Here is a 27,484-nt window from a genome sequence, read left to right as displayed (position 1 = left end):
TGTAAATTGGACATCAAATTATTAGTTTTGTTAAACTTTTGTACCTAAAATTCCAAATTTTAAATCATTCACATTATGATTACATTGTAAATTAAGAAAGAAAAAATAATTTTAAAGCTGGGCATTCACAATCAGTCGAGACCAGCCTGTAAGGCATGCGGTCGTCGTATAATGGGCTTTTTACTTTATAAGCAGAATATATTTGTTTTAATCAAGTCACGTTTGTGTAGGCTTTAATTATTTATGATATTTTAAGCCGCGTCAAACTAATTTATTATTATTATATACATGTAGCCCATTTTAATAGAAATTGTGAACAATTTAAATCATTAAATAACTGAATAATACAGGGATTTTAGACTCCTAACTGCATTTCTGCAAATGGGGGTTTTTTTAGGTGTAATAGATCACGTTCGGCCCGAAAAAAAATCGTAGCCCTTTTTTAAAATTGAATTTGTTTATATAAACGTAACACGTAAACAGAGAAAAGGAAATTATTATCAACTTACGTATACAACTAAAGAAATGCGTACGCTTACGCGCTTACGAAAGGTTAATGCGGAACGAGTCCATTTATACAAAGTCAAAATTTAAAAATGGGCTAAGAATTCTATTCCGCGTGCAACGTGATAAATATCACCTACGGAACTCCCCGTTTGAAGAACAGCAGTTAGGAGTCGAACGTCCTGTATACATTAGTTTATAAAAGTTGCATTTCACGACTCATTTTTTGACAAAAAAAAAATAGTGGAAAAAACTTCTTTGTGATAGTTTTGTGTTATTTTTTTCATTTCTATTAAAATGTTATACTTTTTAAAGTGTGTTCAAGCAACTCGTGTCAGAACCTTAATAAATAAATTAAATCTATCATATGACCTCCCACTCACTGTCTAAATTTTCATCAGGTGATATGAGACTTGTCGGATCTTTTATACCATTTTTTACATCTAATTTCAATTCGATATATTCTAAATTCCAAGTATTTGGTAGTTTAACAACTTTAGGAACTAAGTCACCGGGTTCGATCTTCTTTTGTACTATTTTATCGGTTTTTAGCACCGGTTTTTCTGTTACCGGTTTTTTCGGTTGCGTTTTGAACTCTATCGGAGGTTGTTCAGGTTTTTCAAAATCTTGTTTGTACGGTTTTTCTATTATCTCATTTTTTTGTTTTATTTCTACGGGACTTTTTATGCTTAGGGACTCTAAGTTTAACATCTTTGCCAGAATCTTTTCTTTTTCTTCTATCTGCTGTTCTAGAAGATCGTCACTTTGTTGCGGCAAGTCTCTGTAAAAAAATATGTTAACAGAATTAGTCATCATCATCATCACTTCAGCCTAACTCTAACTACAGTCCACTGCTGGACATAGGTCTCCACAAGTTCCCGCCTAAAATGGACTGAACTCCTGTGCTTTGCCCATAGTCACCACGCTGGGTAAGCGGGTTGGTGACCGCAAGGCTGGCTTTGTCGCACCGAAGACGCTGCTGCCCGTCTTCGGCCTGTGTATTTCAAACCCAGCAGTTAGATGGTTATCCTGCCATCGGTCGGCTATTTAAGTTCCAAGGTGGTAGTGGAACTGTGTCATCCCTTAGTCGCCTCTTATGACACTCACGGGAAGAGAGGGGGTGGCTATATTCTTAATGCCGTAACCACACAGCTAAGACAGTAACAGAAATAGTGCATATAATAAAATCATATTTAAAAAAATATCCTAAGCTTTAAAGCTAAGCTAAGTGGTGTGGCCGCAGTAAAGTAATATAACAAACAATAGATATAACGAAAGAAGAACTAGAACTAATATTATAACTAATACTACACTACGAAACTAATATTATATTATTGTGTCACCTTTTTATCTCTTTCGATTTCTGTTACACACGTTTTTTTTATTGTCATGAATGTATGTAAATTATTGTCATTCAACATACATAGGCACAAACACACAGCCAACACATCCATATATCCAATACAAATGTCTGTCGTGAGCGGGTTCTAACCCGCGACCACCAGAACAACCAGTGCCGTAACCACTGCGCTAAAGCGTAAAATAATGAGATATACCATCACATATAAATCGAGATAAAATTCCGGTATCTACGTAATAATAAAGCAATAAATGACAGCAACATACCCATACACGGACATATTCATGAGGGTGGGACTGGTGTAGCTGACGTCCGATCGTTTCGCCGGGGTGGCGGGTGTGGTGGGGCGGGGGGGAGGGCTGCTGGAGCCCGGGCGACGCGCACGCCTACTACTGTGAATGAGCTCATCACTTTTTCTCTCCATGATGCTGTCATACAGCTTTAGTTTCCGCTGTAACTCCTCGGAACGAACTCGTCTGATCTCCTCGGCATCACCAGATACATCTCGGAATTCATTGATGATGGACTCGAGCACGTTTCCCGAGATATCTGGAGGCAAGTGCCTGATAGGAGGAAGTTCGAAGCATTCTTCACCAGCTGTGACGACAGTGTTGTCCAGGGTCTCGTTACGAGTGAACATGGAGATAGGTTGTTCGAGGACGCTGGCGATGTAGGGCACGGTGGTGTCGATTCGCGATAGATCCCGTACAGTGTTGACGGCCTGCTGCAACGAGCTCGTGAGCGACTTGCTCATCAGGTTGATCGGTTCCTCTGTATAGAGAAGATACTTCGTTATTGCTCAATAATTCCTTTTTAAAGAAAATGTAATAGTTTACTACGAATGCTTTCTTAGATTGTACATTAGTACTATCAATCGAGCACTATTAAATTTTTTGAAACTTTTTAATTTCCAACTAAATTCGTGTATGGTTCTCTATTTAACAGCCTATAAATATCTCAGTGCTAAATAGTCGCTTTTCTGAACTAATTATAATTCATCAAGCTGAACTGCAAAGTAATGGAAGGTTTCCTCACAACAGTCTCTTTCACGGCATTATAATTATGAAGTTCTCGTTTGTTAAAAAATTTGAAGTTCTTAGGTTCGATAAATTAAAAAAAAAAAACGATTTTTAGCATAAATTGTTTTCTTAATATGTCTACAATATAGGGTTGTGTTTTTTTTTTTAATTTGGAAATCATTTTAAGCCGCTAGAAGAAAGAGCTTTCAAAGCTGAGCGCTAAGAGCCAGATCCCGGTTCTTTCAGCTTGATATCTGAGACCCTTCTATACATTTGTACAAAAGGGGTAAGCTTATACAAGTACGGGCAAGCTTAAACAAGTTTAGGAAAAAACGTATACATTTAGCAAAAATATAGCTGTTTATACCTGGCTGCGAAGAAGTACGGCCAGGTGCACAACGGCAACCGTGATTTTTCAGAATCTTTATATTTATTGCCGTGATGTTGACGATATTTTATTTAAAAAATAAGTGTAATAAAAATACTAGCGGCCACATTTTGATAGGCAACCGGGTAGATATATATTCTTATCATAGGTAAATAATATATACATAAAAATTTAGTTTTTAGCAAAAACTCGATGATTGCACTAATTTGTAGCCGGATCTCGTATCATTACAATTCCAATGTTTTAAATTTACCCAAAGCAAAAAAGCGATATTCAACAGAGCCATTGCTCAAAATTACTCAAAAATTTATTAAAAATGTCTTTAAATAAAAGCAAAAAAGTAAATCAATATAAATTATAAGGTATTAAAAGAAATAAAATGCAAAAATAATATAAAAAATACATATATTCAAAAAAGTACAATGGCCATGTTGACATCGATTTAATACATATTTGGTATCGTCAAAAAGTAACAAAAAAATATATATTCCGAAATAATACAGCGTATCAAGTAACACAAAAAACTATAATCTTTATAGTCAAAGATTATTGTCAATATTTAGCAAAAATAATCTTTTTCTTTAGCAATCCATTCGCAATCTGTCACTTTGACATTTACAGATTGTTAGATGCCAGAAAAACATTATTCGACATTTTTATGACATTAGACATCACTCGAAAATGTCGATACACAGAATTTAAAATCGATAAGTCATCACTAACTAGCCCATAAAACCAATCTCGTATTTAAGTACTGATCGCTGTTTTACCTTCTCCTGCATGGAGAAAGAGGCCTATGTCCAGCAGTGGGATATTACAGGCTGAATCGGTCGGTCGATCGCTGTATTAAAATTTCGGAACATAACTCAACTTATCATTTTTTTTTATTCTACAGAAACCAGACAGTGAACGAATGAACAAAAAAATAATGAATGAAATACCATATTTATATATGTATATCCTTATAACATGTATCTAATTAATAATGAAATTCATTAGAATAATAATAAAAATATTATGTTATTTTGTTTTATTCGTTCATTCATTTCGACAATCTGGCGTTCTTATTGTAAGTACAATATAAAGCACTATCAACAACCAAAGAAAATATACAACTAAGTATAGGTACGAGTGTAGATAAGAAGCATATACAAGCTTTTTTATAAGTAGAACACCAAGCCAAACAAGGTATACTGATCGATTTTAAAAATTAATAAAATGAAATTGTAGTACGAAAAAAAAAAAAAAATTATACTAAAATGAAAACTAAAAATTTGCCTAATTACATTTAGAGAAATATTGCTAAGTATCCAATTTCATATTTAAGTATCCTTACCGAGAAATTAGTATTAGTAATTTAAATATATAAAAATTTTATTTAGTAATATTCTAGGAATTTTATTTTCGTTGGAATGTATTACTAGAATTTGTTAAAATGACTAATTAATGTCCATATATTCATTGATGTAGCAAGGTTTATATTCAATAAAAGCTGATACCCGGAAATAAGTCCGAAAACTTTTTTATTTTTATTTCAAGAATGTAAAAATTCTATGAGTTAACTTTTTAAACTCGTGTAGTATTTTTTTTTAAGAAATACCATTTTCATATAGTAACATTAATCTTTCTGATAAAACATATACTAACTGGCAACACCAATGAATATATTTTTTCTTTTATAATAATTCGCGTAAATGTAACTAAAGTTAATTGTTACAAATCACAACCGAAAGGCGTCACACATTCAAAATATTTTTAGTATTTAACCACCTAATACGTTATTTCTTATAAACATCAAAATGTAGTTAAGACTAGATACAAAAATTAAGAAAATATATTTTATCTATTTTTAAAAAATTAAAAAGCAATTCACTAAATTCACAAGTAATTACACCCATATGCTACGTTTAATGGAAAATCAAAAGAGGATTTAATTTAATAGAAATAACATGATCTAAAATATGCCATAATAATAATTATAGTATTAAGTGTTTGATTATAAATTAATTTAATACGCCTATACACTTTCTTTAAAGAAAAACAACATATGTAAAACTGTCTTGAAATGGTTTAATTATTAGTGTTGACTGGAATATCTCTTTTCCACAAAAGCCGCAAGTATATTACCTAAGTGTTAAGCAATTTAAAGAAGAAAGCACAGACTACTATTACACTAAACCAACGTAGAACAGTATATTCAACTCTTCCTCGTAACAAGTCTAAGCGAGAGTGAGATGGATATATTTGATACAAAAACTTGGCAATATTTAACAGACATGTAATTAAATGAAACAATGTTATCTCTTTCATAAATAAAATATGAACTGTGCGAGAGTGAGACAGATATAATTAAAAATAAATGTATGGCAATTTTAAGAAAGTAGAAACAACTAAAATATAGTCATCTCTTTTCTTCTTAAAAACTTTCTCTCTGTCTCAAAATCTCTTTTCTTCTTTTAAAATTCTTTCTTATTCTTTTATGTTTAATACGGAATGGTAAATAATATATTGAATTAAGGAACATGCAGTTTCTGTTTTATTTATGGCACACTATAAAAAGACTACGGAAATTAATTATATAGTTGAAAAATTGTTATAAAATAGCATTTTAGTAGCAATACTAAATACAACAGAAGACTATTGATTTTAATATTTCTTACATATTAGAATTAAAAATTAATAATAATGTTTTATTTTTAAACAATTTTTTTAATAATTATTTTTCTGTCTTAGTACGAGTCATCTAAACGCAGGTCGTATGATCGAGACCACTTGACACTTCCGGGTGTATGTCTTCGGGTCTCTCCACTGTGCCTCGGAGAGTGAGGCCATAAATCCCGATTGTTATCAAAGACACTCGATAGCAATTATTACTAATGGAAAACTTATAATGACAGCTTAAACCATTCTCGTGAATGCAAGAGAGGCCCAACAGTGGGACGTTTAAGGGTTTAACTCGAATTATTTTTAAATAAAATATATACCCTGTAATAATGCTATAATATCCTCCAAAATTTCGCAGCAAATCTTTGTATACTTCCTAATTAGCTTCTCCTGTGACGTGTCCTATACCTAAAGGATGTTTAAAGGAGATCGTTCCTTTAGCGATGAGAACAAATTTTTACTAATCTTTTTTTTGCTTGTAACATATTCTTTGTTATTGGTGTACAATGATAGGCATATAATTATTATTAGTTTTATTATTAAATATATACAAATATAGTTATTGTCACGGACGGAAAGACACTACAAAACTTATGCACCACAACCTTTATATGGAATTGACTATATATATATATATATATATATATATATATATATATATATATATTTGGCAAAGTCGAAACTTATATACAAATTATTAAAATTAGATTCCAATATAAGTAAAAAAACACAATCAATTTTGTTCACGAACGTTTGTAAGAAAACGTTTCGTTTTGCTCGCGTTTTTAAAAATACGATGCGTTTTACTTATAAACCGTATAAAATGCACTTTCTTAAAACGAAACGCAACGTTATTTGAATAATAGAGAAACATTATCAACGGTTCAAGAAATACACTAAGCAACTAAATTACAAAAGTAATTTGTCTTTAGTAAATAAAAAAAACGTGATTATTATTCCTACTATTGTCATTGGTAACGTCCTGTTTGATGTAAATTTGGTATATTTTTACTATATATAAGGGTGCCATAAATTACGTCACGTGAATTTTACGATTTTTTCACCCCTTCCCCGCCCTTGACACAGCTTGTCACATTTATGAGACGCCGCCTACCTAGTTTATCATGTTTTAATACTCACAATCATATATATATTACTAGCTGACCCCGCAAACGTCGTTTTGTCATATATGTTATTAACCCCCTTAATCCCCCCCCCCCCTTATAACTTCGGGGTATGAAAAATAGATGTTGTTCGATTCACAGACCTACCCAATATGCACACAAAACTTCATGAGAATCGGTCAAGCCGTTTCGGAGGAGTTTTAACTACAAACACCGCGACACGAGAATTTTATATATTAGATAGTTATGTTGAAATGTAATGTCACAAATATTTTGACTCCGTAACACTCCCTTAAAGTGTGACGTAATTTAGAATACAATCAAGAGGCATTCAATTAAACCAAAAATACAACGCACTATTTCATAGCTGTATACTCGTATATACAAAAAAAAAAAAAAAAATGTCAAATATAATCTGTATACTGGTTGTTGTTGTTGTTTTAAAATTTATCCCCAATAGGGAAAGGCAAAGGACTTATAATCCATACAGCCTAGTTTGAATTTGTAAGTTTCGTTCTGATATATTAAAAGGCCGGAGCCAAGTCTGAAGTAACTTTATTTTTCTTCTGACTGATTCGATGACTGGTAAAGTAAGGCCGAAGCCAAGTCTGTAATTTCTCTGTATACTGGATTCTATTTGACTGATACTTGGTCGGCGTACAACGTACAAGTACGGCGTACAGCGTAACAAGCGTACGGCTCATCTGATGATAATTGATTACCGTAGCTTAGAGACTGCAACACCAGAAGCATCTCAAGCGCGTTGCCGAACCAATCCCCCAGGTATGTATACACAATGTATTAAACTATATTGCACTATTTATCGCATTACTTGTTATTTTTTCTCTACAATAAATAAATATACCTTAGAAATAGCATATAGTATTTTTGCTTTAAGTCAATGACCTCATGCTTGTATTTTCATGTACAGGCACATTGGTAACAAAATTTCTCATAAAATGGACTTAAGGGCTCCAAAATTTGCATCTTGTGTCTGGAGCCCAGGCACACACAAAAAGGCACAATCGCTTGGACTATGAAGGATATATAGCCTATATACGTATAGCCTATACAAATATTTGCCATGTCCAGGGTTCAAAGTGACTGCTAGTGCATCAGTCAGTACCAATTACCATTGCTGTATCGCTTGATCAAAATCTATATGATTATAATTAATATGGTAAAGACACCATAGTTATGACAAGTAAATCAAAATCAGAACTTATCATTATTTATCTAAATTTAACTAAACATACCAACAAATACTTAAAATAAAACTAAAGCTTACATAATACATGCAATAATACAAAAATGACTACAAAAATATTACAAAGATATCTTTATCTAGACTACAAAGAGGCTGGCTGATAAAATTTATCTTGTACATAACAAATAATACACTACAACTATTAGATAGACGTGTTCTTTGACACCGTAATATTTTATCTGTCACGTGATTCTATTCGCAAAATTTAATCCAAACGCTGTAGTTTACTACTAAAAACGTAACAGGCTTTCTTAGCCTGGGACGTTTAACTAACTTTATCAGTAATTTAAGTCTGCAAAATAATAGTAAGTGTATGGAATTTCTCGGAATCTTGAATTTTTGTGTTTATTTAAAAAGAATACTTGAAGAATTACATTAAACAGTAAATGATATATAATAGCCATAGTTATATTATATATGTGTGTGAGTGTGTGTATATATGTGTGTGTGAGTTTGTGTGTGTATGGGACTTCGTGCCATATACTAAGTTTACTTCAATGTTACCCAAGAATTAACTAATATAAAATAAAAATCGTCAAAATATGGCCATAAATATTCTTAACATTTATAAAATACTAAATTCTAAGTACATATAATTATTTATTGTTTTAAGTACTTGATTCATCGTGATACTGATTAAATTTCATTTTAAAACATTGTTGTAAATTTAATTTTGAAATTCGTGAGAGATAGATTGATTTAAACTGTTATGTCACGTCTGTATATGTTTTGTCACGCTGCACTTTGACTCAAAAACACTACACACGCGTTTTTACGCATTGACAAAGTGTTATTTGTGCCAGCTTTAATTAAGTACATTTTACATTAGTTTCGTCCTTACAGTTCACTTCAATAGCGAAGTGTCGTTTTTATAGTGTTATCGACTATGATTCAGATTTTGGGTAATATAGAGGAAATTAGTTACTTAATTTCTTGATATTTGAGTTAATTTATAGCTTTGTGTATGACAGAAGAAGTTCAGAGTAATCAAGAGATGTTATGATAGCGAGAAGTGTTGTTGTTGTAAGTGTAAGGTCATTGACTGATTTTCCCTAATTTGGATATGTGTGCATATTCTTTTAATTTAAGATAAATGCAATGGAATGAAAGATATACAAGGAATAATACCAAGTTGTGGTAACAAAATTTTGAAAATAAAATTTGGAATGTCTTTAGAAACTTAATGGCACCCAAACCTTGAAACTTTAAGATTTGTCCTATTTTGGAACTTAAGGTGATTGCAGTCTAAAGTGGAGGAGAAAACGAGTTCTAGAGCGGAGGGTGGGGTTATAGAATAATTCTGAATAACAAACGCGTGAATGAACGATGGAACGTCAAACGTTCTACGTTAAGATTTGTCTGCAGCGGAAGTTTAGGTGACGGAACACAAAGTTTTAATAAGATGTGTCTGATTGCAGAAGTTCGGGCGATGTTATTGGGCTGTAGTCTAAACCGGACGTGGTATCGAGTTGTAGCGGGGCTGTTTATAGAGTGTAGTGTAAGGCGGAAGTGGTATCGTGGTGGGGGCGAGGGCGGGCGGGGGCGGTCAGCGGGCGGCGGTTATAGACTGTAGCCTAAGGCGGAAGTGGTACGGAGCTGTAGTGGGGGGCGGTCAGCGGGCGGCGGCGAACAGTCGAGCTGTAGCGGGGCTGTTTATAGACTGTAGCCTAAGGCGGAAGTGGTATCGTGGCGGGGGCGGTCAGCGGGCGGCGGCGAACAGACCTGGCGCCTGCGCGGCGGGCTCGGGCGCGGGCGCCAGGCGCAGCAGCGAGCGCGCGCCCTCCAGCACGAACAGCTCCGCGCGCCCCACCGACACCGACAGGATGCTGCGGGCACACGGCTGCCGGTCAGTCTCACCGGACGGCATGTTGCTGCTCACTCACATGTGTCCAGCAACTACCGCCAGTTGGACTTTTACGGACTTTACTTGGGCAATTGTGAATTCTAATTCAATTTCAAGTGACAGCAATAGTTGCGCAATTCAGTCGCAAGACGACTACTAGGTGGGACACATAATTCCAGCCTATTGCAGTCCACTGCTGGACATAAGACTCCGCAAGTTCGCGCCAAAAATGCGTGAACTCATGTCTGTTGCCCATAGTCACTACGCTGGGCAGGCGGGTTGGTGACCGCAGGGCTGGCTTTGTCGCACCGAAGACGCTGCTGCCCGTCTTCGGCCTGTGTGTTTCAAAGCCAGCGGTTAGATGGTTATCCAGCCATCGGTCGGCTTCTTAAGTTCCAAGGTGGTAGTGGAACCTTGTTATCCCTTAGTCGCCTCTTACGACACCCACGGGAAGAGAGGGGCTGGCTATATTCTTTCACAGCACGTGGTAGGTGGGACACAGCAGGAAATATTTTGGACAAAAATCTTAACCAGTCCAACAGGAAAAGTACCCCGACCTTATAGAAGATGGGAGTCAAATAGCACTGCTCATAAGTAGTAATGTGTTACAGTGATAAATTAGGGTTTCTCGGGAGGGTCAGGAGTAAGTCGGTGTTTCAGACATCCATAGGCTACAGCATCCGCTTACCATCACCTTAATGCGTGCTTGTTTACCACCCTAGTGGTGTTTAAAAACAACTCTCCAGTAATTTTGCATCCCTTGATAAAGCAGCTAGAGTTCCTGAGAAATGTCAGGGTAAAATAAATAACCAGAGCTCATGTAAAGGGTCGGAGATAGGGTCGAGAATACTATTTTTTTTTATTATAACTAGGCCAGCAAACAAGCGTACAGCTCACCTACTGGTAAGCGGTTACCATATCCTATAGAAGCCTGTAACATCTGAAGCATCGCAAACGCGTTGCCGATCCCATCCCCAATTTCCCCCAGGAGCTCTGGTCACCTTACTCACCAAAAAGAACGCAATACTGCTTGAAAACAATATAATTAAGCTGTGATCTCCCGTAAGATCGAGGTTACTAACCCAGTGGGGCTGCTCCATATTTTGAGCAGGAAATTTTCTGCTGTGCTCTACCACAGTTAAATAAACTAATACAATACTTCTAGTGTTTCAGGTATCTATTGGCGGATCGTATCATTAATGGTATTGTGTTCCTGTAAGGTGTTCCTCAGGAAGGTCAAAAGAGAAAGTGGTATATACCGTCTCAAATCATCGACCACAGCCACAGCGGTCAGGGAGCGTGGATCCAGCACGTAGAGGAAGCTCTCATTGTAGGAGACGAGGAAGTGCTCACGGAACACGTGTAGCGGACCGAAGTTGTATTCACGGGTGGAGTGCGAATGTCTGGTGGCGGCGGGGTTCAGCAGCTCCGCTACTGTCAGTGGGTTCGATATCGCCTCCTGAAGAAGAAATTAATCTATACTAATATTATAAAGAGGTAAAGTTTATAACTTTGTTTGTATATAGAGGGTACACACAGCACACAGCTACACTATTCAGGAGTGACATAGGCTATATTTTATTGTAATTGAACAAAAAATTCAGTAAATACGAAAAAGATTAAAATATAATATCAAAATGGTAAATAAACTAGTGCCATCTATCGCTATTAGAAAACAATTTATTAGTCTTTCGACGTCATTAATTTAGTCTTATTTTAGTCTATCGAAGACGTTTTCTCGATTTTTCATAGATGGTGTTGGAGCAACATATTATGTTTTTAAGTGCTATAAAATTTGTTCTTTAAAGTATGTTATTTGGTTAATATAAAAATAATTTACGTTCAACGAAGTGGGTACGAGTCGGCTAGTTTAAAATAATAGTGTTTCCTCGCAAAGGAAAAAAACCGAATTCAATTACATCGACAAGTAAGTAATACAACGTAAGTGGACGAAAAAAATTAACAAACGCACTAGTCGTCACTACGATTTTCGAGGGTTTCGATTCTCTAGGATCCCATCATCAGATCGTGTCCTGCGATGTCGGCGTGTGTGTGTGTGTGTGTGTGTGTGTGTGTGTGTGTGTGTGTGTGTGTGTGTGCGCGTGCGTGCGTGCCCGCGAGCGTACGTGCGTGAGTGCGTGCGTGTGTGCGTGCGTGCGTGCGTGCGTATATGCACGCGTGCGTGCGAGTACGTCACGTGAGGAGCACCTTGAACAGCAGCGTCTGGTGCACGTGGCCCGCGGTGTCGGCGCGCCACAGCCGCAGGCCGGGCCGCGCGCAGTACGCGGCCGCGGCGCCCCCGCGCGCGTACGAGTGCTGGAACACGGCGCCCAGCGCGCACAGGCTGCACACACATAGCACATAGCCTTATCATTTTGAAGTCAAACTTCTTTAAGCACGCTCGAATTGGGTAGTAAGCTGGTGAGCACGTACAGAAGTTTTATTTCAAAAACATTACACAACAAATTAAATGGAAGTGACTTGTCTCTTCTACTCCTCCTGTCTCCGAGCTCGCAGTAAATATGTTTGGTGATGAGATATTCTATGCGGTTACTAACCTCTTTCTCTCTTTCTTGCCTATCTGTGTAACCCGCCAGCGCCCATCATCCCTCTCACACATGATGCTGCGGTAGACGCTCGACACCAGCAACGTGTTCTGGTAGTAACTCATTTGGACGATCTCGTGACCCTCGTTTACTATCTCCATCGACTTGCACAGGTGCTATAAAGTATAAATTTCATATGTAAAATCCTAGAACATTTGAAATACTATTAGGCAACGCGACCCTGTGTAGCTACGGTACTAAAGAATACTCGTATAGCCACCCCCTCTCTTTCCGTGGGTGTCGTAAGAGGCGACTAAGGGATAACACAGTTCCACTACCACCTTGGACCTTATAAAGCAGACCGATGGCGGGATAACCATCCAACTGCTGGCTTTGAAATACACAGGCCGAAGACGGGCAGCAGCGTCTTCGGTGCGACAAAGCCAGCCTTGCGGTCACCAACCCGCCTGCCCAGCGTGGTGACTATGGCCAACACACATAAGTTCGCGCTATTATTGGCGTGAACTTGTGGAGGCCTGTGTCCAGCAGTGGACTGTGATAGGTTGAAATGATAGGCGACGCGATGGTAGCAATTGACTGATGCGAATTCCATTGCACGGGATTAATTTTTGATATAGATTATACAGTATACACATAAATAATAACCGCTCTGGTGTTGTGGTGCGCGTGATAAACATCGACGGTTTGCGATTTCGGTTCCCGCTCGAAGTGAATATTTGTATTTGTAAAAATATTTATTTACGGTTTTGGTGTCTGTTCTTGTGTCTCCCTCCTGTGCCTCGGAGAGCACGTTAAGCTGTCGTTCCCGGTTGTTATTTTCATTGTTGTACCTGATAGCGATCGTTCCTCATTATAGGGAATATATCCACCAATCTGCAGTGAAGCAGTTTGGTGGATTAAGCTCCGATCCTTCTACATGGAGAAAGAGGCCTATGCCCAGCAGTGGGATGTCACAGACTAAATCGTGAATCGTGAAATAAAAGCCTGTATATCGTGTTTCACACTTTCGATTGTACGGGGCTTACCAAGAATGTCATTTTTGAAACTCGCAACAATCCCGCTTTGGTCACGCGTAATCATGGCGCATGCAACGATGCCGAAATATCGGGAGATTTAAAATGACAATCACGGTAAGTCGTGAGCATTTAAAAATTTATATCGCTGATCATTTCATACTACTTGACGACGCGTCAGCGTAGTGATCGTAGCAACTGGCTAATGAGCTACCACGGTATCAATCCTGCTCGTGGCAAACTTCCTGCATATGGAAAACTTTTATACAGACTATATAGATGCTTATTGTTGTCTAGACGTTTATGCTTGTTTGTGTAATTAAAGCATCCAGATCTTCGGAACACGATTCACACCCAACAAGAGGCTGTTGAACGTGATGCTGTTAATATTATTCATTGAACCATAATTCCTGTTAACAAAGTCCTAATCAAAAACGTTCAGACAATCGTTACTATTCTTACAATAGGATTTTTTACTGACGCTTAGAGAACAAACCAACTTTACTGGTCAACTGGGAAACCAAACTATATTATTCAAATGGAGGAAAATAAAAATATTTGCAAATAGATACATTTTATTAAGCAAAAAATACTAGGTCCACGACTTTGAGGCCACTTGCTCAGCAGTTGGCAAATTTTAGGATATTAAACATAAAATTTTAATTTATCATACAAATCATTATGACGCAACAGAAAACAGGAAACAATTATCAATATACAAAAATAAATATCGTTTAAGGGACTGTACCGTAATTACGTTTACGGTACAATCCCTTACGGGTATGATTTTAGAATTATTTTTCATTTGAAGTAAAACTCCTTTACGCACACTCGACTTGGGTGCTCGACTTTGGCGTGACGAGAGCGTTACAAAAAGTGTGATCGGGCGAGGCGAACGGAAGTTGAGAGGGAGATATAAGTTATTGAAGATAGAAAGAGAGAGAGTTACGTTTCCTAAATTTTACTTTAGTCGTTTGATCTAAAGCGCATGCGTTTTTTTTTTTGTTTACTTAGTCTTGATCTCACAAAGATCCTTATAGCTAATTTTTCCTAACCATCTCAAATGTACACACGTTGGGCGGGACCAACTGTATCAAATCGCAGGCCACCCCGCCCACCAGACAGTCACCAATTCATTAAAAGACTCCAGCTGGGACTATCCTAACTTTTATTTTATATACTTTTACTCGTAATTTCTCATCAATGATTAAACCCCTAATTATCTTCTTTACCTTTGCCGGAGCGTACCCAAATACTTCTCATCTTACTTTGTATACTCATCAAACCACCTTTTTTTTACAATTAAACCCTCATTGTAGTCTCAATTTTAATAAAAAAAAAAAAAAAATTACACACGTCGCCCGTTTACAAATTTATTATAAAACGATAAAAAACAAGTTCAAATACAAAATATAAATAATTTTTACATGACGCGATAGCGCTATCGTAATCGGCGTGTAATTGTTTACACCGAGCGTTAATGACAGGCGGAAAAATATGATAACCGAGACGCGAAGTTTATTCAACTGCACTGATATGTACCAGAAGCGTTGACGTTCAACGAAAGTCACCACATATCTAATATATAAAATTCCGTGTCGTGTGTGCCGAAACGGCTCGACCGATTTTAATAAAATTTTGTGGGCATATCGGGTAGGCCTGAGAATCGGCCAACATTATTTTTCATACCTCTAAGTTATAAGGGGGGGGGGGGGGGGATTAAGCGGGTTAATAACATATATGGCAAAGCAACGTTTGCGGGGTCAGCTAGTCTTTTATATAATATTACGGCGACAGACAAGCGTACAGCCCACCTGCAACAATAGAAACATGGCAAGCGCGTTGCCGGGCCTACCCTCGACCCTCCCCAGGAGCTCTGGTCACCTTACTCTCCACATGGACATTACACCTCTTTAGAGCGGTTTTATTTAGCTTCGATCTTCTATGAGGTACTTCCCCAGACGGGATGCTACCGATTTGGCCCAGGATATTTCCTGATGAGTTATTGTTTTATATTTATTCTGCTGAGTTTTGTAATATATTTGTGCTGAATAATTGTTGATATATTTATATAAACAAATATTATATTCATTATTTCCAATGTGAGTTTGTAGTAATGTTCGAGTTATATCTATAATCTATAATCTATAATAATAATAATATATATAAAAGCGAAAGGTCACTCACTCATCACGAAATCTCCGAAACTATAACACCTACAAACTTGAAATTTGGCAGGTAGGTTCCTTATAAGACGTAGGCATCCGCTAAGAACGGATTTTACGAAACTCGATCCCTAAGGGGGTAAAACGGGGGTTGGAAGTTTGTATGAAAGTCCTATGTTTTTGAAGTAAGAGACTTGAAATTTAAAATGTAAGCTCTATAGATGGTGAAAAGGTGTCCAAATAATGTATCTTTAGAAATTAACTCCCTTTTGGGGTTAAAACGGGGGATGGTAGGCTGACTCACTCATCGCGAAATCTCCGAAACTATAACACCTACAAACTTGAAATTTGGCAGGTAGGCTCTTTATAGGACATAAACATCCGGTAAGAACGGATTTTACGAAATTCAACCCCAAAGGGGGTAAAACGGGGTTTGGAATTTTGTATGAAAGTTCTATATTTTTGAAGTAAAATACTTGAAATTTAAAATGTATGCTCTATAGATGGCGATAAGGTGTCCAAATAATGTATCTTTAGAAATCAACTTCCTTTTGGGGTTAAAACGGGGTATGGTACGCTGACTCACTTATCGCGAAATCTCCGAAACTATAATAGCTACAAACTTGAAATTTGGCAAGAAGGCTCCTTATAAAGCGTAGACATTCGCTAAGAACGAATTTTACAAAATTCGACCCCTAAAGGGGTAAAACGGGGGTTGAAAGTTTGCGTGAAAGTCCCGTGTTTTTGAAGTAAGAGACTTGAAATTTAAAATGTATGCTCTATAGATGATAAGAAGGCGTATAAATAATGTATCTTAAGAAATCAACCCCCTTTTGGGGTTAAAACGGGGGATGGTAGGTTGACTCACTGATCACGAAATCTCCGAAACTATAACACCTACAAACTTGAAATTTGGCAGGTAGGTTCCTTATGGGACGTAAACATCCGCTAAGAACTGATTTTATGAAACTCGACCCTAAAAGGGATAAAACGGGGGTCGGAAGTTTGAATGAAAGTCTTATGTTTTTGAAGTAAGAGACTTGAAATTTAAAATATATGCTCTATAGATGGTGAGGAGGTGTCCAAATAATGCATCGTAATCTGTATATTTAAAAGAGGAAGGTCATTGACTCCCTCATCACAAGAACTCAAAAGCCGCTGGATGGTCTATTCATCCAGATTGGACAAAGATAAAGTTTGGTAGGGATGTAGATTATAGTTAGCAGACGTCCGCTAAGAACGGATTTTACGATATTCCATCGCTAAGGGGGTTGATAGTTTGTATGAAACATATACAGCCTGAAAATAAAACCAAAAATGTGGTGTATAGAGAGGTTTTATAAAAATTACTATTAAATTATACTAAATTGTGCCTTTTAAAAAGTTACTCAGTTTGATAAGCATTTCAAGTGACTGAAATAAAAAAATAATTTGCATTAAACATCTTAATAGTAATACATATTTTCATAACCACGAGGACGTAATTGCGGGCAACAGTTAGTGTATTATAAACAAAGTCCCCAAAAGTGTATGTGATCGATTCGCTCAAAATTTGCTGAACGGATTTTCATGCGGTTTCACCATTGTAGAGAGGGCTCCACCATCGGCAAGAGGAAGATTTACGGAACGAATAAGCCGATTTTGATGAGAGTTTCACTGGAAGTTTGCCGGCAAAACTTTGTGACACACTAATTTCAACGCGGGCGAAGCCGCGGGCACAGCTAGTAATATATATTTGTTTTTTTTTTTTTTCATGTCATATGTACAATTATATTTTATTGTAAATATTGTGTAATATATTTGTTGGTGTTTTAAGTAATAATTTTACGTTTATTACGCACGCCATTTTGGCGCGAACTTGTGGAGGCCTATGTCCAGCAGTGGACTGCGACAAGCTGAAGTGAGTGAAGTGAGTTCTATGATATGTAGTAATAGTCATACCTTGTTATATATTCTTCGTGGTCCACAATTAAAAAAATACCAAATATAAGTAATAACACTGTATTATTTAAACTTGAGCATAAATAAACTTGAGCCAATTAGCTCAAAAATCAGAACTAATGCTATGTTAAGAAAATAGTGCTTCATCCAGGCCAATTAAATCGTAGTAAACTAGAACGCCGCGTTCAAATTGACCAGTTAAAAGTAAGCCCTAACATCCCACTGCTGAGCTGTCATCCACCAGGCTGTTCCACTGCTGGTTGGCGGATAAAATCTCCATAACGATTAACGATCGCCACCAGGTGTCTATGATAATAGCCTTAATCGAAAGGTTTACGTGCTTTCCGAGGCACGGTGGGAGACAAACAAGAACATACACCAAGAGCACTAATTTATCCAAATACAAATATTTGCACAGAGCGAAAATCGAACCGTTAACTTAAGCGAATTGCGCTTCCTGACGTGTCATTAAAAAGTATTAAACAAAAATTAAGTTCGTGCACACTTACCATATAGAAGTCGATTTCTGTCATTATAATGACACCATCCTTGTCGCCCGAGAACAATCGCATTCCGTTCTTCGACCATTCTATAGCTGTTATTTTACTTTTATGCAGATCACCTATTGTGTACCTGAAAATAAAATGGGTATGTTATGTTTTCGTACGGTATAGTGCCATTTTTACCATAAAAAAATATACATGAAAAAGTGCGTGCCTCAGTACCAACTCCTTAAGATCTTAAGTCTAAGGAGTTAACTCCTTACTCTGATTTTTTTTTAATTTAAATTAATAAAATTACAATTAATGTAAGTTAAATAAAATATAATTTGACGCTTGTTAATCATATTGGTACAGTTAATGCTGGTGTACGTCACGCTCAGCATTAATGTGCCAGCGTCACTGGGCGTCAAGGTCAGTTGTTTCACACGATTTCACTCCCTGTGTTTTTTGAAGTGAAACTTCTTTACGTACGCTTGACTTGGGGAGTACGCTGATGAATGCGTGATGAGAGCGTTACGAAAAGTGTGATCGAGTGAGGGGAACGGAGTAAGCAAGAGAGAGAGTTGCGAGCAAACATTTTCTCTTTTTCTCATAGTCAGTTACGTTTCGTATATACATATAGTGGAGGCCTATTGCTAATGAATTTTTATTTCAGTCGTGTGGTATAAAGCACACTCGTTTTTTTTCTCTCTCGTGCCACGTATGTCATTTCATAAAGAGTAAACTCCAAACTATTTAACTCAAAGTAGTAGTATGTCAATTTTTTCCAATTCTAGGATGTTTAAACAATCGCGTTGTTTATTATCAATGTAGTTTACATTAGAAATATTTCAAAGAAATTCTTAGAGTTTTTTTTCTTATAATACAGAGTTGTGTTCAAGTTAATACCTAGACAAATGAACAATATAAATATATCTACACAGTACACACACGGTCAACACGCCAATACGCCAATGCGCCAACACCCCAACACGCCAATGTGCCAATACGCCAACACGCCAACAGGTTAACACGCCAATACACCAATGCGCCAACACGCCAATGTGCTAATACGCTAACACGCCAACACGCCAATACGCCAATACGCCAACACGCCAATGTGCCAATACGCCAATACGCCAACACGCCAATGTGCCAATACGCCAACACGCCAACAATCCAACACGTCAACACGCCAATGCGCCAACACGCCAATGTGCCAATACGCCAACACGCCAACAGTCCAACACGCCAATACGCCAACACGCCAACACGTCAATGCGCCAACACGCCAATGTGCCAATACGCCAACACGCCAATACGCCAATGCGCCAACACACCAACATGTCAAAACGCCAACACGCCAATGCGCCAACACGCCAATGTGCCAATACGACAACAGTCCAACACGCCAACATGCCAACACGCCAATACGCCAATGTGCCAATACGCCAACACGCCAACAGTCCAACACGTCAACACGCCAATGCGCCAACACGCCAATGTGCCAATACGCCAACACACCAACACTCCAACACGCCAATGCGCCAACACACCAACACGCCAATGTGCCAATACGCCAACACGCCACACGCCAATGCGCCAACACGCCACACGCCAATGCGCCAACACGCCAATGTGCCAATACGCCAACAGTCCAACACGCCAATATGCCAACACGCCAATGTGCCAATACGCCAACAGTCCAACACGTCAACACGCCAATGCGCCAACACGCCAATGTGCCAATACGCCAACACACTAACTTTATGGCATCATCCCCAAATTTTGGTTTAAATACGACAAGTCTGATATTTGAAAACTTAAGTTTAAAATTTTTTAATAAATTTGGTCGTGTTTACTGGGAGTATGGCTTTGAAAACAGATAAAAAACAATAGTTAAACGGTATGATAGCCGCGCCACTTGTTTGGAAAGTGACAAATAGAGTCAATGAACTAATGTTAGAGTGGGATAGGGGCAATCCGTGACTAGTGGTGATGATAGGAACTGAATACGTCACACTGCTCTGCTAGTCGTCTGCTTACCCTTGTGCTTACAGTACGATAGCGATTCCTCTTCTCTGATAGTTACACATTAAAGCTATAATAATTGGCTTTCACACCGGACTTTGATTGCATTTCGATTTGGACTCGTATTGTTGGAACTCTCGACGAATTGGCTTTCCCTAAGGACTTTGAGTGCAAACTTATCTATTGGTTGCAAGTGAAAACTGGTGTTTACTTCATCATGACAAGACGTTGTAATGCCCATTTTACAAGTGAGAACTATGAACAAATGCACTACTTTTACGGGTACGCAAGAGGGAATGCTGCGGAAGCTGCGAGGTTGTTTCAGGAACAAGTAGAACGAAGAGGTGATCGTGCATCTGAAAGATGGCCTAATCATCGGACTATCTTGCAAGTTCGCGATGCCTATCGAGAAGGCAGAGTACCAGGAACAATCACAGGGCATCTGCCACTAATAAGAGACTCAGAATTGGTAGAAGAAGTTATTGAAGAAATAGAAAGAGAGCCCAGTGTAAGCGTCAGAACCATTGAACTCCGCACTCCATAACAAAATCTGTAACACACCGCATACTTCAGAGTGAGGGCTATCACCCATATCACATTCAAAGAGTCCAACAATTGAAATCGGAAGATTACCCCAGACGGGTTAGATTTTGCCAAGAAATGTTGCGGCGTCAAGCAGTCAATGAAAACTTTTTTAAAACAATTTTAGTGACTGACGAATCACATTTTAAGCGAACTGGGATTTTCAACATTCACAATTACCATTCCTGGGCTGTCGATAATCCTCATAATATGTACGATTTTATTTTTGTGTTACCCACACATTCGGAATTCTAAACATTTTTGAATATCATATCAAAAATTAACCGCTCCAGCGGGGTTCGAACCCGCGTCTCCGACTGACCGTGTCGGCGCTCTAGCCAATTAAGCTATGGAATGATGTACCCGCTAGAGCAAAATTTTTGATATGATGATTTTTATTTTCGGTTTAAGCGAACCGTGGCGCCGTCTATAGTGAGTTCTTTACAGAGACCCGTAACTATTAAAAAAGTTTCCTGTCAAAGAGTTTCATATTACAATGAAAATCTTTGACAGGAGACGACACCATGCTATTTTTAATATGTACGATTTTATTTTTGTGTTACCCACACATTAGGAATTCTAAATTTTTTTGAATATTTGTCACTTTTCGAACAACTGGCGCGGCTATCATACCGTTTAACTATTGCTTAGAATACAAAAGATTCAGATAGGAAGTGTTTTTTATCTGTTTTCAAAACCATACTCCCAGTAAACACGACCGAATTTATTACAATTTTTTAAACTTAAGTTTTCAAATATCAGACTTGTCGTATTTAAACCAAAATTTGGGGATGATGCCATAAAATTAACTTAGTGAATTTTTTATGGTAGAAACTAGATAAACTAAGGAAGTTTTTAAGATTCTTTTAAATAAATTATTTTGTTGCTATTATTTTTTTTTTAATCTTCGAAGTTATGTTTTTTTTTGCACTTTTCTTTTTTTAAGTACTTCTATTATGTTTAAGTGCATGATTTTACTTTTAGGGTTTATTTGTGTATGTATTAGTTAGGACCCAAGGTTTAGCTAAATTATTAAAAAAAAATCAGGCATTTATCTCAATTATTTACGAAGTTATGATCAAAAATAGCGCTAAGGTCGAAAAACATTGAAAAATTAGAAAAAAAATCATATCTCCTAAACTATAAAAAATCGGATCATATACATAGGGGTGATTTGGAATCCCCAAGGGATGTTCTAGCTCTGGACTTCCGCTTGACAGTCTTTCCTGGGACACCCTGTATAATATATTACACCCAGACTTGGGGTGGGATCGAACCCCGGAGCAGAAAGCAGGGCACTACAAACCGCGCCAACGGGCTAGTCAAATGAAAATAACAAAAAACAATGAAAACCACTTAATAAATAAAACCTTTTTAACCGACTTCCAAAAAAGGAGGAGGTTCTCAATTCGACTGTATTTTTTTTTATGTATGTTACATCAGAACTTTTGACCGGGTAGACCGATTTCGACAAATTTTGTTTTAATCGGAAGGTGGTGTGTGCCAATTGGTCCCATTTAAATTTATTTGAGATCTAACAACTACTTTTCGAGTTATATCTAATAATGCGTTTTTATTTGACGCTTTTTTCGTCGACCTACGTTTTATTATACCGCATAACTTTTTACTGGATGTACCGATTTTGATAATTCTTTTTTTGTTAGAAAGGGGATATCCTTAGTTTAGTACCATGATAAGGAAACTAGGATCTGATGATGGGATCCCAGAGAAATCGAGGGAAACTCTTGAAAATCTGCAATAACTTTTTACTGGGTGTACCAATTTTGATAATTCTTTTTTTGTTGGATAGGAGATATCCCTAGTTTAGTACCATGGTAAGGAAACCAGAATCTGATGATGGGATCCCAGAGAAATCGAGGGAACTTCTTGAAAATCCGTAATAACTTTTTACTGGGTGTACCGATGTTAATAATTTTTAATTTAATCGAAAGCTGATCTTTGTCATGTGGTCACATATAAATTTTATTGAGATCTGATAACTACTTTTTGAGTAATCTTTGATAACGCTTAGTTACTTGACTATTTTTTCGTCGATCTACGTTGTATTACTCTTCGATGTAATTGAAGTCGGTTTTTTTTTCGTTTGCGAGCAAACAATTATAGCTCAGCAAAAAGGAAAAGGTATTAAAGACTTAGAGCACCACAATACTGAGAGGGATTATGGATTCTAATATTCTCTGTCATTAGTGTAATACAATAATCATAATCTTCTCAGTTTGCATAGCTTCTTTAAGTGTTAGTGTAAAAAGTAATCTGTTTATGTAATATTTTAAGGCTTAAGAACTAACTGTTATTAATATTATTAATTATAATTTTTATCATAAATACAGTTATTTTAAAATATTGTGCACACACACACAAAAACAGAGGTCATCATATTGAAAATTCTGTTCAATTGTTTGGCTAATTTTACTGGTGGCTGATTATTCAGCATTTAGTTTTACAGAATACAAATAGAAATACGTGCAGTGAAGTTTTGAAATTTTAGGTATCTGTTGGATATCATTACATGTCAAGCACTATCTGAGATTTATTGGTTACTGGTGAAATTAAAATTGGATATTGCATTGTTATGCAAACTTATTTAATGTAGTAAAAGAATTGACCCATGAAGATATGATTATACATACATCTGTATAAATTATACGACTATGAGTTGTTTGGAAGGTAGCCAAAGAAAAACACTAGGCTATAATAATTGTTTAGTAAGGTTGAAATACAATAATACTGTGAATTTACTTTTTATCGTTAACTATGCTGCATGACAACGAGATTAATGTTATCAGAGTTTAAATAACTTCCTGTCACGACAATATAGTGACCAAAAATGATCAATGAGAGGCATGAGGGCAACTAAGGGGAGAACGGTGAACAACACAGAAACCGACCCAACTGTCAACCTCACCTGCATGCGTGGTTCGTAAGAACAGCCGACGACGGTATCGTGGTGCCCCCTGCGAGAGAACTAACGAGGCTTTGGCGACCGAGCAATGGCGGTATAACCATATACACCCGATCGGAACTCTTCGCGGAAAAGGCTTCAGCGGCCTTGGGGTTTTAAATGACATCTAAAATGTCTGGCGCAGAAGGCAAGGGGAAACCACTTCACTATTTTCCCATGAAAGTCATCATGAACAGCAACAATAAGATATCGAAGTACCCATGCCACCCGCTCAGTCGGCGCCATACTGTTAACGATCACGACCGCTCTGACAAGAGCGTAACGAAAGAGATGATGATGCACTAAATATTGTACTTCAGTTGTGTGGTACAAGCACACACACTCGTGTATTTTTAACAGTATAGTTACAAATACAATATCGATCCCAACCCTACAGTACACATCACACGAACACAATGATCACTGCTTGAGAGCCATATTATTTACTGTCTCCTGCTGTAAGTTGAGGCGCTTCCCTAGTGAAGCTGCTCCAGATTATGAGCAAGATATTTCCTACCGTACCCTGTACTTTTTAATAGTTTCTTTAAGAATATAAATAAAATCAGTAGGTGAAGTACGATTTTCCAAATATATGATGATTATTTTATAAGATAATTGATACAGTGCTATTGTAGGAGTTACATTTCTCCGGTAGTGGGGTCCCCCGACTATCGGCCGGCCGGACGACACGACCCCACACGTCTGAGGGGTGGCCTTGTTGTGAGCGAGGCCACCCCATCATTGTGCCGGGGCCCGGAGGCTTTGTCCGGGCCTATCGCCGGGGCGAGGTGGCGAATGCTAGCGCGACCCTATCTCGCCCCGCCCAGGCGGACGACTTGCTCACACGTGGTGGTTTTTTAGTCAGTAGGAGTCTGACATAACCCTCTGGCGCCCCGGCGCTGGAGGGTATCCATGAAGGATTTTCCCCACGTAAAAAAAGGATAATTCCTTTTCTCACATCAGTATTTTTAGATTATATTTAGGTATATATAATTATTGTGTCAGTTATATTTTACAGTTTGCCTGCTCTCCACACCACAAATGCAGTGATTAGTCAGTTGTTTACAAGAAACAAGATTTATTTATTAAGTTATTTTTGTATTAGATGTAATATTTTGTCTTCTTTTATCTTCTTATTAAATAGTAAGCATTGTTACTTATTTCTTAAATTGTGGATAAAAGTGACAATCTTACAATTTTAAATCACTTATGATAGAAATATTATCTTAAACAAAATAATTTCCCTTCTAGTTTAGGTAATTACGAGATGCAAATTGAAATAATTCCTATAGTAGGAATTGTTTTCCAAGTTATTTTGTATAAGGTATTTAGTGAAGATTATATGTATTTAATTGGCTGACCTGTGCCTATATGCAGATAAAGTGACAAAGTAGTAATTTCTACTGTGACTTTTTTTAACGATGTGTGCTCGCACCTCTCTCTTACTACATTCGCTTCTCCAGAACACACTTTTCGTAACACTCTCGTTACGCATTCACCAGCTTCCTCTCCAAGTTAAGCATGCGTAATTATTACTTAAAAAATCAATATATTCATGAAAACAAAAATATGACAGTATAAAGTTTGCGTGTCAATAATTATTAATAGGTACTGAGTCCTGATTTAATGTGTAGGCGGCATTAATTTTAGCACAACTTACCTCTCCACCTTTGGTTCTACTTTTGGTTTTAACGTATCTGGTAAATTTTCTGGATGTTCCTTCGGAATCTGAAAAACTGTCACTTGTCCCGCTGCATTCCCAGCTCCCACCATGTAATCAACAGTACTCACTATTTTTACAAATGTTATCGGAGTCGTTGATGCCTAAAAATATTTATAAAATATTAATATTAAATGTTTGTGCACTAAATTTTTTAACAAAAGTTGTTAAACGTAAGATATGTTTTAATTTCCATTGTTATAATTAAGAATAGAATAAATTAAAATAACATTAGAATTATTAAGAACTATCACATTGATAAAAACTATATATATATATATATATGTATGTCCTTTATAGAAACGTAAACTATGCATTTGATTATGTCATGATCTTCAGCAAAGTGTTGTGCATAAGCCCACAAAGGTTTCTGAGTTGGTATGACCAAAACAGAAAAAAAAAGCGTAGCAACGCGTGCAGGATACTGCTAGTACTGTATAAAATTTACAAATTAAAAATATTACAAGATTTCTTTCTGTTTCTGTTTTTGTTTTTGAAATTAAAAGATATTTTAGGGTGATGCTAGCTCATGAATAGACTTACTGTGTAGTTCACAAGAAAAAAAAAAGACATTTTTTTGTTTTCTTTATTCATATTTTTGTAAAGCTTATGTCTTATAATTTTGTAATAAAGTATGTGTATGTTAAGGAAGAGTGACTAGTGAGCTTATTGCACTCAAAAGAAGAAGTCAACCTTTGTGTAATAATAATTGTAATGTGTTAGTTATTGATGAAATAATTTATATTCATATTTTTATATATTTTTATTTTACATTGGTACTTGTATTTAAACTTGTATTAAACAACAAAACAAAAAAGTATTTATATATTTTGCAGGTAATCAAAGGTCTTACAGGAAAAAAGTATTGTAATTCACATAAATAAACTATGTTCAATTAGTTTTCACTACGAAACAATGTTTTAAAATGTAGTTTATAAACATATAAACATGTAGTTTTTATTCAAGGAAGATACAGCAAAATTGATAACATGAAGAATATTCCAAGGGGGCATTAATTAAAGGCAGTAATTTGTTGAGAGATGCTTTATCTTCTGTTTACATACTTAAGATGGTTTTATCATTAAACTGCTTGTTTGGTACTATTGTACATTCCTTATTAAGATTACGAACATATATTTGATTGAAAAATAAATCTTGTTGTAAATCAATTCAACACATTCTTGAAATTAAATAATATTTACAATTAATTATTAGGTACATCAATTTTTTCTGTTATCCTCTGTCGTATTGAGGATAACAGTAACGAATAATAATAAAAATTAAATACGTCACTACCTTAGCAGTTTATAGAAAAAACAGTTTCACTTTTTTATTTGCATAAGATGCTGTAAAACGCCGAATAACGTTACGTAGATAATGTTACATTGTGTAACTCAAAAAAAATGTAGCGAAAGTGTTACAAGGTGAAGGAAAGCCGTGTAAACATATGGGGAAGTGCTTACCTCACAGCGTAGTCTTTGTATATTTCCCTTCTTCCTATCGTACCAGTACACCAGACCAACATTAGTACCAAGGGCTATATATTCGGTCACTGCATCCACACAAGTCAAACACAGTTCGCTAGAAAATAATCCTGTCTGAATTCTAGGCGGAATTAAGTTCAAAATATGTGTGCACGGTGTCCATTCTCTTACAAAGCCCTCCTCGGCGCCGCTCGTCACTTCCATTTTTATGAGTTTATTTTGAAAGGGTCAATAAATTAGGAAAAACCCTGTTTAACTGTGAATTCATTATACATATATATACTTTGTGAAGTGATCAGTCGTTGTACCTATACACCAAAGTACCTACTCTGTTGCGAACAGCCTGTTTTGACGTTACGTGTTCACAG

At 36.8% G+C, this 27,484-nt stretch overlaps 1 protein-coding gene across 1 annotated transcript; it reads right to left on the bottom strand.

The window, feature by feature from the left end:
- Nucleotides 1-793: 793 nt before the first annotated feature.
- On the bottom strand, nucleotides 794-27,484 carry LOC123661625 (WD repeat-containing protein CG11141). The gene is made up of 10 exons (XM_045596580.1): nucleotides 27,096-27,484; nucleotides 25,573-25,736; nucleotides 18,365-18,488; nucleotides 12,728-12,891; nucleotides 12,378-12,513; nucleotides 11,429-11,628; nucleotides 10,049-10,152; nucleotides 2,131-2,635; nucleotides 1,185-1,285; nucleotides 794-1,148 (listed from the first exon to the last, which is right to left on the bottom strand). Exons 1-10 carry the CDS (start codon nucleotides 27,318-27,320, stop codon nucleotides 868-870), a joined length of 2,004 nt encoding a protein of 667 aa, XP_045452536.1. The 5' UTR covers nucleotides 27,321-27,484; the 3' UTR covers nucleotides 794-867.

The sequence above is a fragment of the Melitaea cinxia genome, chromosome 17 (genome assembly GCF_905220565.1).
Source record: "Melitaea cinxia chromosome 17, ilMelCinx1.1, whole genome shotgun sequence".
Lineage (NCBI taxonomy): Eukaryota > Metazoa > Arthropoda > Insecta > Lepidoptera > Nymphalidae > Melitaea > Melitaea cinxia.
This window is presented reverse-complemented; position numbering and strand designations above follow the sequence as displayed.

Bases quoted from the DNA above. Each gene is read 5' to 3' on its own strand.
- LOC123661625 (XM_045596580.1), bottom strand. From the start codon at position 27,320: ATGGAAGTGACGAGCGGCGCCGAGGAGGGCTTTGTAAGAGAATGGACA. The intron at 18,489-25,572 runs GTAAGTTGTGCT...TTTTATTTTCAG, and splicing joins GTAGAACCAAAGGTGGAGAG to GTACACAATAGGTGATCTGC. The intron at 12,514-12,727 runs GTTAGTAACCGC...ATGTGTGTGCAG, and splicing joins GGCAAGAAAGAGAGAAAGAG to CCTGTGCGCGCTGGGCGCCG.